The sequence below is a fragment of the Lampetra fluviatilis genome, chromosome 36 (assembly GCF_964198595.1).
Source record: "Lampetra fluviatilis chromosome 36, kcLamFluv1.1, whole genome shotgun sequence".
Classification (NCBI taxonomy): Eukaryota; Metazoa; Chordata; class Hyperoartia; order Petromyzontiformes; family Petromyzontidae; genus Lampetra; species Lampetra fluviatilis.
Window position 1 is genome coordinate 5,018,273 of NC_136310.1, and position 15,681 is coordinate 5,033,953.

Genomic DNA, 15,681 nt, shown 5'->3' on the forward strand with positions numbered 1-15,681 from the left:
CGGGGCGTTAAGATTATCTTCACATTCGCCTAAACCTATCGGCTATACTGTAATGTTATAAAGCCCGTGTGTAATGTAGCGAATATCGCCCCATCAACCGCAATTTTATTTTGGCGACGTTAATTTACTCTCAGTACAACCATAACAAGGTAAAGGTGCAGCCCTGCAGTTGCTTGCTGCCCGCCACCGCTGGTGGAAGGGGGCCTCCGCTAGAGGTAGCTCTAAAACGAGCCCCTCGAGAAGGCGACTCGGCCTAATCTTTCATTAAAATGGTTGAAGAACACTCAAAACTCCACGTAGATAGGTTTAAAATCATACTCATTCTACTATCTCCTATAGGTACCTCAATGCCCTGCAGGTTGGCACATTAATTTATCCATCTGTGATAGACTTACCCTGCCTTTAAGCTTATGGATTTTACGAGTCCCCCACCACAACCAAACAATATTCAATGTGTATCTGCATCTTCTAGTTGCCTTCATATCCAAGATCTCGCTCTGAAAGTGAACGTGTAGTCTCAATTGGCTCTCAACTGGTCGAATATAATATTACTGGCCGACTAGCAGGCCTGGAAGTACATTGAGAGACAGAGAGATGAGCACGTTGATTGTAGAACATACCCAGGTTAAAGACTAAAGTTCAAACTGTTGAGAAAAGTAAGTGGGCTGGGACAGACCACGTTGCTGAGAAGGGATAACCGATGGTCAAGAATAGTGATGGAGTGGCAGCCAAGGAATGGAGCACGCCCGATGGAACATCCACTGAGGGTGCCACGATAACGATATTTTAACTATCTCTCCTGGTATGCAGGAGGTCGTGAGTTCGATCCTGACCCTGACGCCTGCTGTATATATGTAGTTTGCGTGTCTCTCTCCCCGTGGTCGCGTGGATTTTTCTCTGGGTCCTCCGGTTTTTCCCTCCACATTTAGATTCAACATGGATTTACAGTATTTGGTCGCTGTACATTTTCATGTGATAAGCCACTTTGGTGAGCTATCATTTGTGGCCAAGTCGCTTCTGAAAAAGAGAGCTTTTTAGCTCAGTGGGCCTTACCTGGTAAAATAATATATATATATATTTTTTCAGTTTTAATAGATTGGGGCGACGTGCAGGTGAATTGCAGACTCACGAGAGATGGAAACAAATTGTGGAGGACTTTATTCAGCAGTGAAAGAATCAAATTTCCCCTGCGTCTAAATATGTTTTTGTTTACTGCATGATTCATTATTATATCACCCTTTCTGGGCTATTAATGCACTTCCAAGGTTATTTATTTTAATGGGTTTCATAAGCCCTGACAGTCCATTTTGCGTCGTTCCTAATCTCTTTGCATGTTCCCAAGTGTGTATACATTCTCTTTTTTTCCACAAGTTTTGGATTTTTGTGAAGACTGTAACTATGTTCCTCATTCACCATGCTTGTTAAATGGATTCTGTTGCATTGCTACACGCGTTTGCGATGCTCATTACACGTTTATATTCAGTCAGAATATATGTTGGCCAATAGTATACATTTGTAAATATTCTTTAAAGGTTATTAATACGTGAATCATAATAATAATACGAAAAACGATGTCGGCTCATTTAATTGCCAATGCGGAGAGAACGGTGGCACAGTGCGAGGCCCTCTCTGCTCTTCACCCAACAACCTGATGTTGAATTTCGATTTAAAGCTTTCGTGACTGCAGGGATTCAACTTCTTGGTTCTTTCGGTAAAGTCACGTAGAATGGAAATAATAAAATAATACAAATAAAACATAATAAAATAATTCTCACGACGTTTCGGCCACAACGCAAGCAGCCGTCCTCAGGTGGAGAACAGGTCGAGAGACAGAGCCTGAGGTTGATTCCCAGCAACGACCAACATCAGTGGCGAGTGATATCCAAACGGTGCCAGAGTATATTTGCCCTCGCCAACCCGCACTGATGAGCGTGGCCACGTACGGTTAAACAACCACAATGCCCAATACGTCTGTAATCAAGGCTGTAACCATGTTGTTAGTAATTGCCAATGGACATATCGTAGGCCAGCTTTGGCTGATACTGTCTTGTTCGAGCGGTAACAAAGAGTCAAAAAAGTGATTTTGCTGCTCGAACGAGCATTGAGGCGGTGCTCACCTCCTGCTTACAGTTATGTGAGACAGTGGTGGGAATTCCACATTCCTATGGCAGGGGACGAGTCAGACCGTAGGCCAACCACTGCTGATTTCGCCACAAAGTGGTACTCATCACATCGACGCCAGAGGGGTGATGGGATGCGCCAACCGCCCGCTGCCCCTCCAATAAAGATTTCATAACATGGCAGTCGAGTATTACAATCGGCAGGGAAGCTTTTCAATGTAGCAAACAAGAACGGGGGGAAAATGAACTTGCAATGAAAACGAAGCGGAGTGAGTGTGGTTCTGTTTTTGTCGGTGCCTTGCTCAGCAACTGACAAACGGCGCGGGCAAAACCACGGGTAAACACTGACGTGAATTTACAATTAAACGAGACAGGTTGAAAAGGAGCAACAAATTAAGCAATTAGTCTGTCACAGCGGCATTATTACACCCACTCATCAGCTACGGACGCACCAAATGGATATTTTTAAAAAAACGACATCAGCAAAAAGCATTTGAGCGCTGAATGGCCCTTTTCCAATTTACCGCAAACGCACGCATTTTTATTCGTATTATTATTATTTCATTCTCCTTCTATAATTTTGCAGAAACTGCCCCAGCCAAGGACAATATTAGAAAATGAGAAATGTGTCAGCTCAAGCGGACTGGATTTTTATAAGTGGCTGCAAGTTGTTACAAGTGGCAACAATTTCTCACCTTTGTCAATAACGTAACCATAAAAAAAAATTAGAATTGAGCCCTTGCTTTTTTTGTGGACAGTTTTACCGATTGTGTTTTTTTAAATGCAATAGTGAAAAAGTACCGCATTCCAGACACAGACAGGCCATATACAATAAGATGGTGTAGAAAACATTTTTTGTGCAATTCCCAATTTATGTTTTATTCAATGTCCCACTCTTGCATTAAATCCATTGCTAAGCGTCCTCGATATTGTGATATTGAAGTAAATATGTCACAGCGGGTAGGTCATAGACACTGATGCAAAAAAGCTATTTTTCAGCACATCAGTATGTTTACTTTTCATTATCAAGTCCCAGCTTTTCAATAATACTCCATCCCATGCTGTGTTCCACCTCTTGATCATTTTGATCCTGGTCCAATTTGAATAGCTGCCCAAGCTATACACATTCTGCTGTGTTTTACAGCTATTACCCCTCATATGGATATCTCCAATTGTTTGTAGAATCTGCAGTACATGGCCTCAACCAGGCCGGCATGGCACGGGAGCGCAAGTTTGTGTTTCCACCGCAGAAGCCAGGTCGTCCTACTGATGCAACATGCGCTGAACGAGTCAGGACGCAAATGCAGACGACGCCTTGACGCTGTGTCCTCGTGCCGTATTGACTTGACGTCACACGCAATGAATGTGTCATTGCCTTTTGTCTTTAGTTTGTTGTCCTTCACCGGCACCTCTGATAAGCACGGTTTGCTACGCACGGTGTGAAAGAAGTTCAACATATATACATACATACGCCCAATTCCTGTACCTGCTTCGCCCCGAGTCAAATTCAAATGTCTTGCAAGGCCAACGCATCACGGTTTAGTTCTGGCTCAGCCTGGCAATGAGCGAGTAGAAAACGACGAACCTGCACCATGAGGCCCCCTATATCAGCTCTGCTCAAATATGCCAGTTGAATAGGGGCGTTTTTTATTATTGTTTTTTCAACCGTTCCTGATGTTGCATACTCCAAATGAAGGACGTGGGCAAGTGCTCCAAATCGAGGGCAAGCACATTTATTTATTGTGGTTAATATTCATCTTGTGAAGAACCGCACTGCACTCTGTAAAATGCAACAACACGTGTGTTACAACCAGCCTTGCTCCCGAGCCGCCATTAACCATGTGACTGGTATATCCGCGTGGTCATTCAATAACCCTGCCAGCCACCTACAGGCCCGACTCAGTCATCACATGCTTCTCTACACACATGCATTGATGCACTGCACAGCACATCAGGACCTTCACACAACCACACTTTACTCCCTTGCTGCACAAGGACATACTTAAAAGAGTGATCCATTCCTAATGTGCCACACTGATCATTTTTTCTTTTGTTTAACCCGCCTTGCAGAAGAACGACGGGCAGTTCACGTCGATCCAGCTGGTGGGGATGCTGCGCGGGATCGCGGCCGGCATGAAGTACCTGTCCGACATGAACTACGTGCACCGCGACCTGGCCGCCCGCAACATCCTGGTCAACAGCAACCTGGTGTGCAAGGTGTCCGACTTCGGGCTGTCGCGGGTGCTGGAGGACGACCCCGAGGCCGCGTACACCGCCAAGGTGGTGCGCAAAGCAAAGCGGGCAGGAAACACACGACACCGAGTCCCTGGGGTTGCCACCTGCCCCCGGCGCGGCGACACACGGGCTCGGCGGCAGCGCCTTTGCCGCTCGTTGCGTAGATGTGCGGTTCGAGCCCAGCGGCCGCCCCCTGGTTAATGCCGCAGCGTCTGCTTGGCGGCGGAAGTTGGAGATCCCGTGACCGAATTTGAAAAAGGGAAGGAAGTTATTGCGTGTGTGCCGGCGGCACGATCCGACTTTGTGACGTTTCTTTTTTATTGCTCGTGTGACCCAATTTGGTGAAAAGAAAAATCTTATAGCAACATTGTCCCTGAGCGCAAAAATCCTGCAGACGATGCCTGCGAAACATTGCGCCTTCGTGACCGCCTTGCTATAAGAATGGCATACATACAAAGTGTCACACATTATTATTTGAACGTCCTCTTATTGAGGCAGATGTGCCTTGGGAAGATCTTTAATTCTTCCAGGGACTTTAAAAAATCTCGGTTTTTGTCAATTGCGTAATCCCATGTTCTCCGAATTATTATGGACTTAATTTTCTCCATATATTTAAAAAATAAAACGTCGGGGTTGGATTTTATAATCCAGTTTCAGGGTGTCTTGTTTTCCAGAGCATCCTACAATATGGAGAATATAGTCATACAGCACTGAAAATCCAGAACTCATCTACATGTGGTTTTCTCCTCTTCCGATACTGAGATATTTTTCCCCATGATGTGTCCCGTTTATTTGAACCTCAGAGGTGGCAACCCTATGAGTAATGTTGGCCCAGTGCACGCACACACTCACAGTCTAAACTGGGTTTTTTGTTGAATGCAAAGCATGGAATGTGTTTATGTTGCGAATGTTTTAATAGGGTTTTTTTTTTGCATGATCAGCAGGCACTGAGAACTTTTAAAGATTTTAAATGTGGAGCGCAAGCTCTGAAGTGTGTTTGTTTTAAGAGGAATTTTCAAAAGAAACTTTTGTCCATTTATTTCATTCCCAGGAGAATCAGCCTTTTAATGGTCAATTTATCATTCAGCAGTTCGTATAAACTACTCTACCAACTACAAGGAGAAAATGCGTTTTATGAGGAGAAAATATATTTGAAATTGTATTGGTCTAATGTGGGTCATTTAAACAAAAAATTGTGTGAGTGAAAAAAAATATTTTATAACTTTATTAGTTTGATAATGGGTAATAAAAAAAAACATACAATCAGTTTCAGTCCCTTCATCAATTCACTGCAGGATGAAGGCCTCTCTCTCCACGTTGTGTCAGTCACGGTGGCTGTCTGACCATACTTCACCACCGTTGTTCGATGCGGGTTGGTGAAGAGGTTGGTTGCACACAATCGGTTCAGATATCACGATGCCGTTCGCCAAGGACGGGTCATCCACGTACTGACAATTGAACTCTGGTCACCTGGTGTAATATACCGCAGTATGCTGACCACAACGCCACCACTTCCCCAAGAATGCACGTGTGATATGCATAAGACGATCTTGTTCAACATGTTCTTCCTTTTAAGAGTTTTCATTCCACCCATAACAAAGTGTAGACTTTTTCGTTTGATCCCTGCAATTGTGGGATCACAAGGCCGCTCATTCAAAAGCGTTGGCTCAAAGCTCAGATTCCAGAATGATAATTTCAGGACATTTTGATGGACCACAAAACGATTTTCATTTATTTCAGCGATGTCATCAGGAGAGACCCTATCTGGCAGAGATTGTGATATTCAAAAAAAATGTATAATTAAACTCATGCATCGGGCTGCTATAAAAAGGCATTTGTATGTACGTTTTAAGCAATGCAGTTTGTTAGAAAATGTGACATTAAGTTGTGCTGTTAGGTGGGGAAACATTTCTATACAGTCATGATTCTCACTTTGCAATACGCTTAATGCGCGAGTGGTCATATTTTATATGCATAGTGAGAGTTTTTAGACTTTACCTGGACTTTTTTCTGACGTCTGAAAACATAACATAGTCCGTTAAAAATGTAAGTTTTGCTGGCTAGCGCACGGACAGATCGATGCGCTGTGACGTCACCTGCCATCCAATAGTGTTGAGCCGCGTTCGTGCGTCGCGATGACATCACACCTACCTACCCCCCGCCCCCCTCCCCCACCCATCCTCCACCCCCGCCCGTTGGATCTCACGCAAATACGAGGGCAGTGCTAGTTTAAGACGGAGGGGGGGGGGACAAAGTAAGTTCCACTGATGGATGAAAACCTCTCCAAACACTGTGTTGTGGGTCGTTTGACCACACTTGTTGGAATGGAACGGTGCATTTAAGTTGCGTTCCTGGCCACGGTGATGCAAAACGGCAGCCCGTCAAGTGGCAGGTGATGTCCGAGTTGACCTTTGTCACCCCCATCACCAACCCACGCTGACCAGCGTGGTGAAGTATAAGCAGCAGACAAGCCTCATGACCAACACAGTGTGGGGTAGGACTTCATCCAGCGGTGGATTGAAAAATCGCTGAAAGTTATCATGTAACAAGACATTCTCTCATCAACATTTTTATTGTAAGACACTTAGGAGATTTAAAGCTTTCGTGACTGCAGGGATTCATCTTCTTGGTTCTTTCGGTAAAGTCACGTAGAAGGGAAGTAATAAAATAATAAAAATAAAACGTAATAATATAATAAAATAAAATAATGTAATGTCATATTATTTTATTATGTTTTATTTTTATTATTTTATTACTTCCCTTCTACGTGACTTTACCGAAAGAACCAAGAAGACACTTAGGAGAGTAAGATGAAACCCAAACACTTTGCCTAGTATCGATAAAGTTATACTAATCTGGTAACATACGCCTACTAGATTATAAGACGCACTTCCAACTTGTGTTTGCAAATAAGGGGGGCATTTTCTTACAATCCATAGAGTACAGCACATGCCGAAGAACAGGTGATACTGCCCTTGGCAGTGGTGCACAAACACATATAACCCCAAAAAACGATGGTCTTGAGCGATGGGACTTCTAAAAGGTAATATTTGACAACCAGTAGCAGCTGCTGATCAGCTCTAACCACGTTTCTTTTGCACATAACACTCAAGTACACACTAAACACACGGTTTACGTTGAAAATTAATTAAGTACTAAATGCCACATTGAACGCGTGGTAAAGTATCGGGAGCATGAAGCCCAATGCTGGCTTTAAACTTAGTTTGAGACGACAAAGTTTAATTCAACTGCACGGACAACTGAAGAGAGTCCTACAGAGGCACTTTGCTTAATTTCCCATGGTAGAAGTGTGGCAACGGTCTGCAGCATGTGAAGAGTTCACTTGAAATGTCTTGATTACATTTTGAAACACGTTCCCATGAAATACCTGTCATTTTTAACAGACGGGTACTCCTGTTGATTTCACGTTTAAAGTTTAAAGGCCCCTGTCAATCCATTGCTGATCTTTTCAACTTGGTGAAGGACCAGCTCTGACGTTAGCTTTGACCAGGTATTGAACTGGTCACCGTTTAGAGCGCAGTGCACTAACCTCTGCGCAAGTGGTAACACTTGTGCCTCAGCAAGAAGGACCTGAGTTCGATTCCTGACTCGGGTGCCTGTTCGATGTCGATTTTTTTTTTGTATTTTCTCCCACCTGCTCTGCACGGGTTTCCTCCGGAAACATTATCAGCAAATGACAAAATTTCCTTGACACAGTGCAGCAAAAATCCCCCTCTACTGTGAAAACTTGGTGGTACCCTGCTGCTGAAAAAGATTCGTTAGACTCTCGTGAGGCTCTCCTGGGTAAACAAGTGTAATTAAAAACAATAGTAGTACAATAACAGGAAACGATGCGCTCGGGGAGCAGATTTCCCAGGTCACGGTGCTGTCGTCGTCGACAAGGTTGATAAGGTTGTGTGAATGTCGCGTTCCGTTTGCTGCTGCTGCTGCTAGCAGGGAGGGAGGATCCCGGTGCGCTGGACGGCCCCTGAGGCGATCGCCTACCGCAAGTTCACTTCTGCGAGCGACGTGTGGAGCTACGGCATCGTCATGTGGGAGGTGATGTCCTACGGCGAGCGGCCCTACTGGGACATGAGCAACCAGGACGTGAGTTTGAGTTTTTATTTTAATTCTCCCCCCCCCCCCCCCCTTACTTCCATCATCTACTGGACTCGTGTCCGATCGATGGATTTTTTTTAAACGCGCATCGGAACTCCTCGAGTCCGCGTTGATGTTCGCCGAAACCCTTGAAACAAAAATCCGCGATGAAATGATGCGACGCGAAAGAAACATCTCCTCGGCGGTGAAAACGCGATTTGCGATTTTTCCGGGAATTTTAGGGCGTTGGAGCGGAGCGAGGGGGAGGGGGGGCCACCGCGAATGTTTGAGTTGGGGACAGGAGGAGCGCGAAGGAGAGAGCTTCACTGTCGTGGAGCATTCGCGGTGCGCAGCTGTTTTCCTCGTCTTCTTGGTTCTTTCGGTAAAGTCACGTAGAAGGGAAGCAATTAAATAATAAAAATAAAATATAATTAAATAATTCTCACGACGTTTCGGCCACAACGCAAGCAGCCGTCCTCAGGTGAAAAAACAGGTCTGTCGAGAAGACAGCGTTGTGGCCGAAACGTCGTGAGAATTATTTTATCATATTTTATTTTTATTATTTTATTACTTCCCTTCTACGTGACTTTACCGAAAGAACCAAGAAGATGAATCCCTGCAGTCACGAAAGCTTTAAATCGAAATGTTTTCCTCGTGTTATTGTTCGTGGATCAAACGAGCCATTGGGCATGTGGCTAAAGGAAAAAAGAACTGGTTTGTGTGTGTGAAAGCAAATCCTGCCAGGCATACTGCACGTTGAATATAAAGTAGTATCTTTTGTTGAGAACGGATAAGTCGTTAAAGATCTCAGGAAGCTGTTTTGCGAGAGGAGGCCATTACAGCCGGTGGTTTCTTTACCAAATTATCCAGACCCACAATAATGGAACATTCCTTACTGCAGTTCCCATTACATTTCCCTTCCCGGGGTATAACGTTGGCACAATTACCCTCCTTGTATGCCCAACAGGTGATTAGCCCATTAGTGCGGTTTGATGGTAGAGAGAAGGCGAGTGAACACATTTCGGACTCAAGTCCAGGTCAAGTATCCGCAGTATGCAGCGAGCGCCGATAAATCCGTCGCAAGAAATTAAAAAAAAACCACACGGTGTCATTTAAATACGCGTTACATGGCGATTTATACGACCGTTGTTTATCTCAGACTTGCATTTCGGTGAGCTCAGTACAAAAGTTGTATTATACGCAAGTTAACATCACATTTTTCACACACAAAGGGACCCATTCACGGGTGAATTCATACCAGATTACGCGTGTAATACATTTTAATTCTTCACAAGCGATGGAGCAAGATAATTCTCATCCGTACTAAACGCCGTTGTAAAAACAGAATTGTTCCACTGTTCAGTACAATAAAGGGAAAAAGATGAATTTGACTGTGCCAGGCGGACTGCCACAGCGAGTTGAATGCTCAGGCAAGTCTCGGCTCAGGGAAAACTACACACAGATGGGTCATGTCTCGAGTAATGTAATTAGTGCCCATAATTTTATCGGATTATGATTTTACACTGCTCCATTCTTTATGCACTTTTTTTGTTCATCCGTCGGTCTAACTCCAAACTGGCTTGGAATTCAACGGGGTTCAAGATGGATTCACAGCGATCAGTGTAAAAAAAACTGAGCCTTTGTTTAGCGCGCGTCCAACTCTGCCATGCCGAAGGGGGGGGGGGGGAATCCAGGATAAAAAAAAACATTAAAGAAAGTTAAGCACGAGCATATCCTGCGTGCATGCGTTCATGTCAACCACGGTCTCATATTCTTAGGTTTTTTCGGTAAAGTCACGTAGGTAAAAACATTAAAATTAATAAAAGTAAAATAAAATAAAAAATAAAAATCACGACGTTTCGGAGGCAACACAAGCTTCCCTCTTAAGGTGGAACCGTCACAGCCACGACAGCTCGTGATTTATATTTTTATTTTATTTCACTTTTATTAATTTTAATGTTTTTACCTACGTGACTTTACCGAAAAAACCTAAGAATATGAATCCTTGCAGTCACGAAAGCTTCAAATCTAGAATCAACCACGGTCAACTGTGACACGTTTATCGATGGTAGCCCCTGTGGCTATTAGGCCTGAAGTATTAATGAGCGTTTCTGTTACTGCTCACGAGGAGGAGCCACTTTGGGCTGCGTTGGGATGATTTAGTCGTGCAAGGGATCCCCCCGAGAGACGAACGCTGTCACTTTTTAAACGTCAGCACACCCGCGTTTTGAAATTAGCCTTTGTAAACAGTTAAATTGAGAAATCGACTTGTCAAACTGCGCATATTATCAGGCTTGTCCGTTCAGCAGGCTATACCCATTGTTAAATGTGGTCATCTCTCAGCAGAGGTCGCAAACGGGTTTTGATTCCTTACCCGTACCCGTACCCGGCCGCACCAGGGTCGCAAACGGGTACCCGTACCCGGCCGTACCCGTACCGGGTATCGGTTACCTGATTGCGACCTCTGGGATGAAGCCATGTTGCAGGCGCGGATGGATTGATTCTAGGAACTTGAATTGTGAGAAGAGACAAGACGTTGGGAAATGAGTGACAAACGGTTACTCACCAATGACTCACGGTCTACCCGTACCCGTATCCGGCCGCACCAGGGTCGCAAACGGGTACCCGTACCCGGCCGGGTACGGGTAGCCGGGTATCGGGTAGGGTACGGGTATCGGGTACGGGTAGCCGGGTATCGGGTAGGGTACGGGTATCGGGCACCCGGTTGCGACCTCTGTCTCTCAGTTCACCATTGGGGATATATTTCGGCTCACAGCTCACCTGTAGCTTTCCGCTACGGGTGGGCCGTCAGCCAATCCGCTATGTCTCTTGACGGAGTTCCCATCACAACCGCACACTTTGCCTTCACTTTAATTGGCAAAGGTGGCAGAGCGGTCATCATACTGTGCTAACGAAAACGAGCCCTTCATCCACCAGTGGATAGACCATGGCTGACGATGATTTTATTCCACATTGCAGATTTCCAATTCAGAATGTATTGCACGACTTGTATTCACCCTCCTATGAGCACAATTGGCTACGTACGGTTGCGAAAGAAGTTCAACATACATAATACATCGCACAGCAATCCGGGGGTGGAGAGATAGCACAACGGTTTGCACACTGTGCTTTGCGCCTGCAAACTTGAGTTCATTGCCTAAGAAACTTGGGAAGATAAACGATGGGAGGGAATTCCGACGTGGAACAGTGCGAGGGGGAAAACGCGTCAAGCAAAGTGCTGGGAGCTGTAGCGCGGTGGTGGAACACAGTTTGGATGAGACGAACCAGTGTCGGAATCGATGAGGGGAGTTCATGGGAATGGTAACCCTTGTAGATTTGAAGCTTTCGTGACTGCAAGGATTCATATTCTTGGGTTTTTTCGGTAAAGTCACGTAGGTAAAAAATTCAAATAAAAATAAAAAAAATCACGACGTTTCGGAGGCAACACAAGCCTCCGTCTTCAGGTGGAACCATCACAGCACGCTCACTGTATTTACTTGATACATTTACTTGATACAGCGAGCGTGCTGTGACGGTTCCACCTGAAGACGGAGGCTTGTGTTGCCTCCGAAACGTCGTGATTTGTTTTTTTACCTACGTGACTTTACCGAAAAAACGCAAGAAAAATGGTCACCCTGATAGTAGTGATAGAAGAGTTATAAGGAGGCAACTGATTGGGGTGAATCGCTGAGTTCTGGATGATCAACGAACCTGACCTCGTTGCGTAGAATTCTTTCAAGTGCAACGAGGCACTGTGTGGGCAAGGTTCCAACTTCCGCACAATTGTTTGCTTCGAACGTATGCGAGTGATACATTTGTTCACGGTTAAGGAAAGCTCTGTGGAAGTAGTTGTCGGAGTGGTGGCACAGATGTTAGCGCACTGCTCTCTAAACCCGGCGACCTGAGTTCTCTACCTGGTCACAGACAACAAATGTCAGCGGCGAGTGACGTGTTAAGCGAACCGGTTTTCGGCGAACACTTAACCAATGCGCAGTGACCGTCGTGGTGAAGTATGGTCAAACAACCCCCCCCCCAAAAAAAAACATGACACCACATTCAGATGCCTTCAGTGAGTCGACAAAAGGGCTGGTTGTGCTTTCAGTTATTGTCGTGATGAGAGATGTTGCCGACTTTGCTCGTACCCTCAATACAACTCATGCGGCGTTGACTCCGTGGGTGAAGCCCAATGGTGCAAGGGGTAATATGCCTGCCGGCATTCATGCATAGGACTCCTGTGTGTGCCCAGTAAAACTGCAGCGGATTGCCTTCAAAGGGCACATTAAAGACCTTGTGACATAATTCCCAAGAGAAGACCTCCTGTGTACTTGTGTCGTGGCTTAAATCCAAAGTTGGAATAACTCACGACTAAATCGCATGTATTTATGTGAAAAAAGGACCCTTCTTTGTTTAGCAGCTGGGAAAGTTCACCGGTAGAACAACTGCGTGTGGTTTTTTTAAGGTCGTGAGTTCAACTTCCACCAATGGCCAACTCATCCCCATTATCCCATACAAAGGACAGTAGAACTATTATTGCCACGTAGCGATCAAAGCACTGTGGAGTGCTTTTCAAGCACCGAATTTGTCTCTGAAAAGCAGCAGAATGACAAGACGACAGTTTTGAAACGGTGCATGTATCCCGCAGCGTCAACATCGATCAGAGACATGGAGAACGGCAAAGGTAATGGAAGAAAAGCGAATGATAGACATCGATTTAAGGACATAACTGGGCATGGGGGTAGGGCACATCACGAAAGGGATGTTGGCCTATGGACAAGCCTGGTGATGGAATGGCATCAATAACAAGAGAACACACCGGAGAGGAGTACTACTAATGAGTTGGGAGCAATGAGGTCAATGCAATGGTCAGAAGTGAGATGAAAACGTGGAATCTCAGGATCGCGAGGGGTGGCGTTGGCCATGGGGAAGCCTGCATCCAGCTGTGGATAGATAATGGATGAATAACATTGGATGTCATGACTTAAAGCTTTCGTGACTGCACGAATTGATATTCTTTGGGTCTTTCGGTAAAGTCACGTAGATAGGTTAAAAGAAATAACAAAAAGAACAAAAACTACGACGTTTCGATCGCAACACAAGCGGTCGTCATCATGACGACCGCTTGTGTTGCGATCGAAATGTCGTAGTTTTTTGTTCTTTTCTTTGAACCTATCTACGTGACTTTACCGAAAGACCCAAAGAATATAGTGAATGTCCTATGTGGAGGATGGCCTCTGTCAAATAAATCTAGAATTTCCATCACATTCAGAATCACTAATGTGTATCAGAACAGCACCTCTGATCATTTGACCATGAAGACCCTAACTTTTTTCAACATCTCTGGTTATGCAAACCGCTCTACCAAAAGTAATGTTAGGTGACATTTGGCTCCAGCCGGGTTATAAATAAAAACTTCTCTGCTGGAGAACATCGCTTTGAGAATTCCACGTGTCATAAAATGCCATTACAGTGAATAGTGTTGTTTTGGTATTGTCGGTATCATGGACATTTGATAAGAGTCACTGAAAATATACTTGCCATTTCTCAACAAATCAATTCGGGGTAGTGAAAGGAGTGCAGGAATGAAAATTATCCAGCACAGGCCCTGCCTCTCATGAACAGGCTCCCAAATACTATCCTCGTATCTCTCTTTTCCACTTTACAGCGGAGCCGTGCTAAGGCCATGCCGAAACAGCTTGGCCCGGCTAAGGAGGCAGCAGGTTGTTTTTTCCACTGCAGAAACCGAACCATACCGTTGACGTCACGTGCATCATTAGCCCCTATGCCTGGCCCTGCTTGGCCCTCAGCCAAAGTCAGATGTTTTTTGAGGCCAGCATATAACAGTTTGGTTCTGGCTCTGTGTGGAATGTACGTATGTGTGTTGAACTTCTTTCGCACCGTACGTAGCCAACCGTGCTAATCTGAATATACTGAGATAAAAACCACCAGATCCATGATGGCCCCATGCTGGCATGGCTTGCATGTGCAAGTGGAGAATGAGTATTGGTATCGTGATGCCCTCCTGAGGATGGCGACATCTCTGTCAATGTCAATGGACCCCCAGTTGAGATCCCTCCTAGGAAAAGGCAATTATTATTTTTATAAATATATGTATTCTGTTCGTGTACGCGTAGTTAATAAATAAATATTCCAAACTACATGACACGCAAATGGGGGGTGATAGCCTCAGCACAAAACCTGACACCGCTGCCTTTCCACTCACATGTGCGAAAGAAAGTTCAGATGCCAACCGCCGCACATTTTATCTCCCGACACACAAACACACGTACGTGGATAGACGATGACCAAATCGCCAGAACGTGCACGACCTTGCCGAACCTTAGACTCCAAGCAGAGTTGAGCCTTCAGAGTGCTCGGATGCGTGACCGCCATGCAGAAAGTGGCGAGGCATTGTGGGCAACAGAGAATCCTTTCCAGGAGGGTCCCGCTTGGAATGGACCGGTCAGTTTTGCTGTTCAAGTTATTTTGTGCGTGTGGGAGATGAAGTGCCCGGAGAAAAAACCAATACGTGCAATAATGATTTCAACTTGTAGGGCGCCACACAGTATTTCCTCACTCTCGACGAGAGGGAACCGCAGACGAGCTGCTGCCAAATACCCCCAAGCTCAGAGATCCTCTATATGTGGTGTTATCAGCCGATTAACTATTTGTAAAAAAAAAATCACCAGGTAAGGCCCACTGAGCTATACAGCTCTTTTTTTTATAAGCGACCTGGTCATCACAAATGATCGCTCAACGAAGTGGCTTATCATCTGGAAATGTGTGGCAGCCAAATAATCTAAACGCACGTTGATTCCAAATGTGGAGGGAAAACCCGGAGGATCCCAGAGATAAATCCATGCGGCCACGGGGAGAGAGAGACACGCAAAATCTAAATATACAGGCGTCAGGGTCAGGATGGAACCCACGACCTCCTGTATCCCCCGCGAGGTAGTTAACATCTTAGAAACCAGACCACCCAGAGAAAGCCGACGTGTGTGAGCAGGTGAGAGATAATATTCCAACTGCGCTCAGACAGGTCAGAAACCAACTTGCTGTGCCACTTTCTGTCTTGTGGTCACGATTTCAGTGGAATACGTAATCTCCAAGTTTGCTAGATTTACAGGCGTGTACCACCACACCCACTCATGATTACTCTCACTTGCGGTTTTGTCGCGGATTACTGTCTTATGCGACTCGAGCATCGTTTGGTTTTTCATACATGTGATTG

The 15,681-nt window shown here is 45.2% G+C and overlaps 1 protein-coding gene across 4 annotated transcripts in view; it reads left to right on the top strand.

Moving 5' to 3' along the window:
* LOC144945029 (ephrin type-A receptor 4-like) overlaps positions 1 to 15,681 on the top strand; it is a 154,197-nt gene that overhangs the window by 123,428 nt on the left and 15,088 nt on the right. For 2 of the 4 annotated variants that reach the window (XM_078873203.1, XM_078873206.1), the window contains exons 13-14: positions 4,191 to 4,400; positions 8,310 to 8,462. In XM_078873203.1, coding sequence (XP_078729329.1) covers positions 4,191 to 4,400; positions 8,310 to 8,462 — 363 coding nt within the window. The remainder of the gene's footprint in view (positions 1 to 4,190; positions 4,401 to 8,309; positions 8,463 to 15,681) is intronic. The other 2 variants (XM_078873205.1, XM_078873207.1) reach the window with 1 other exon arrangement.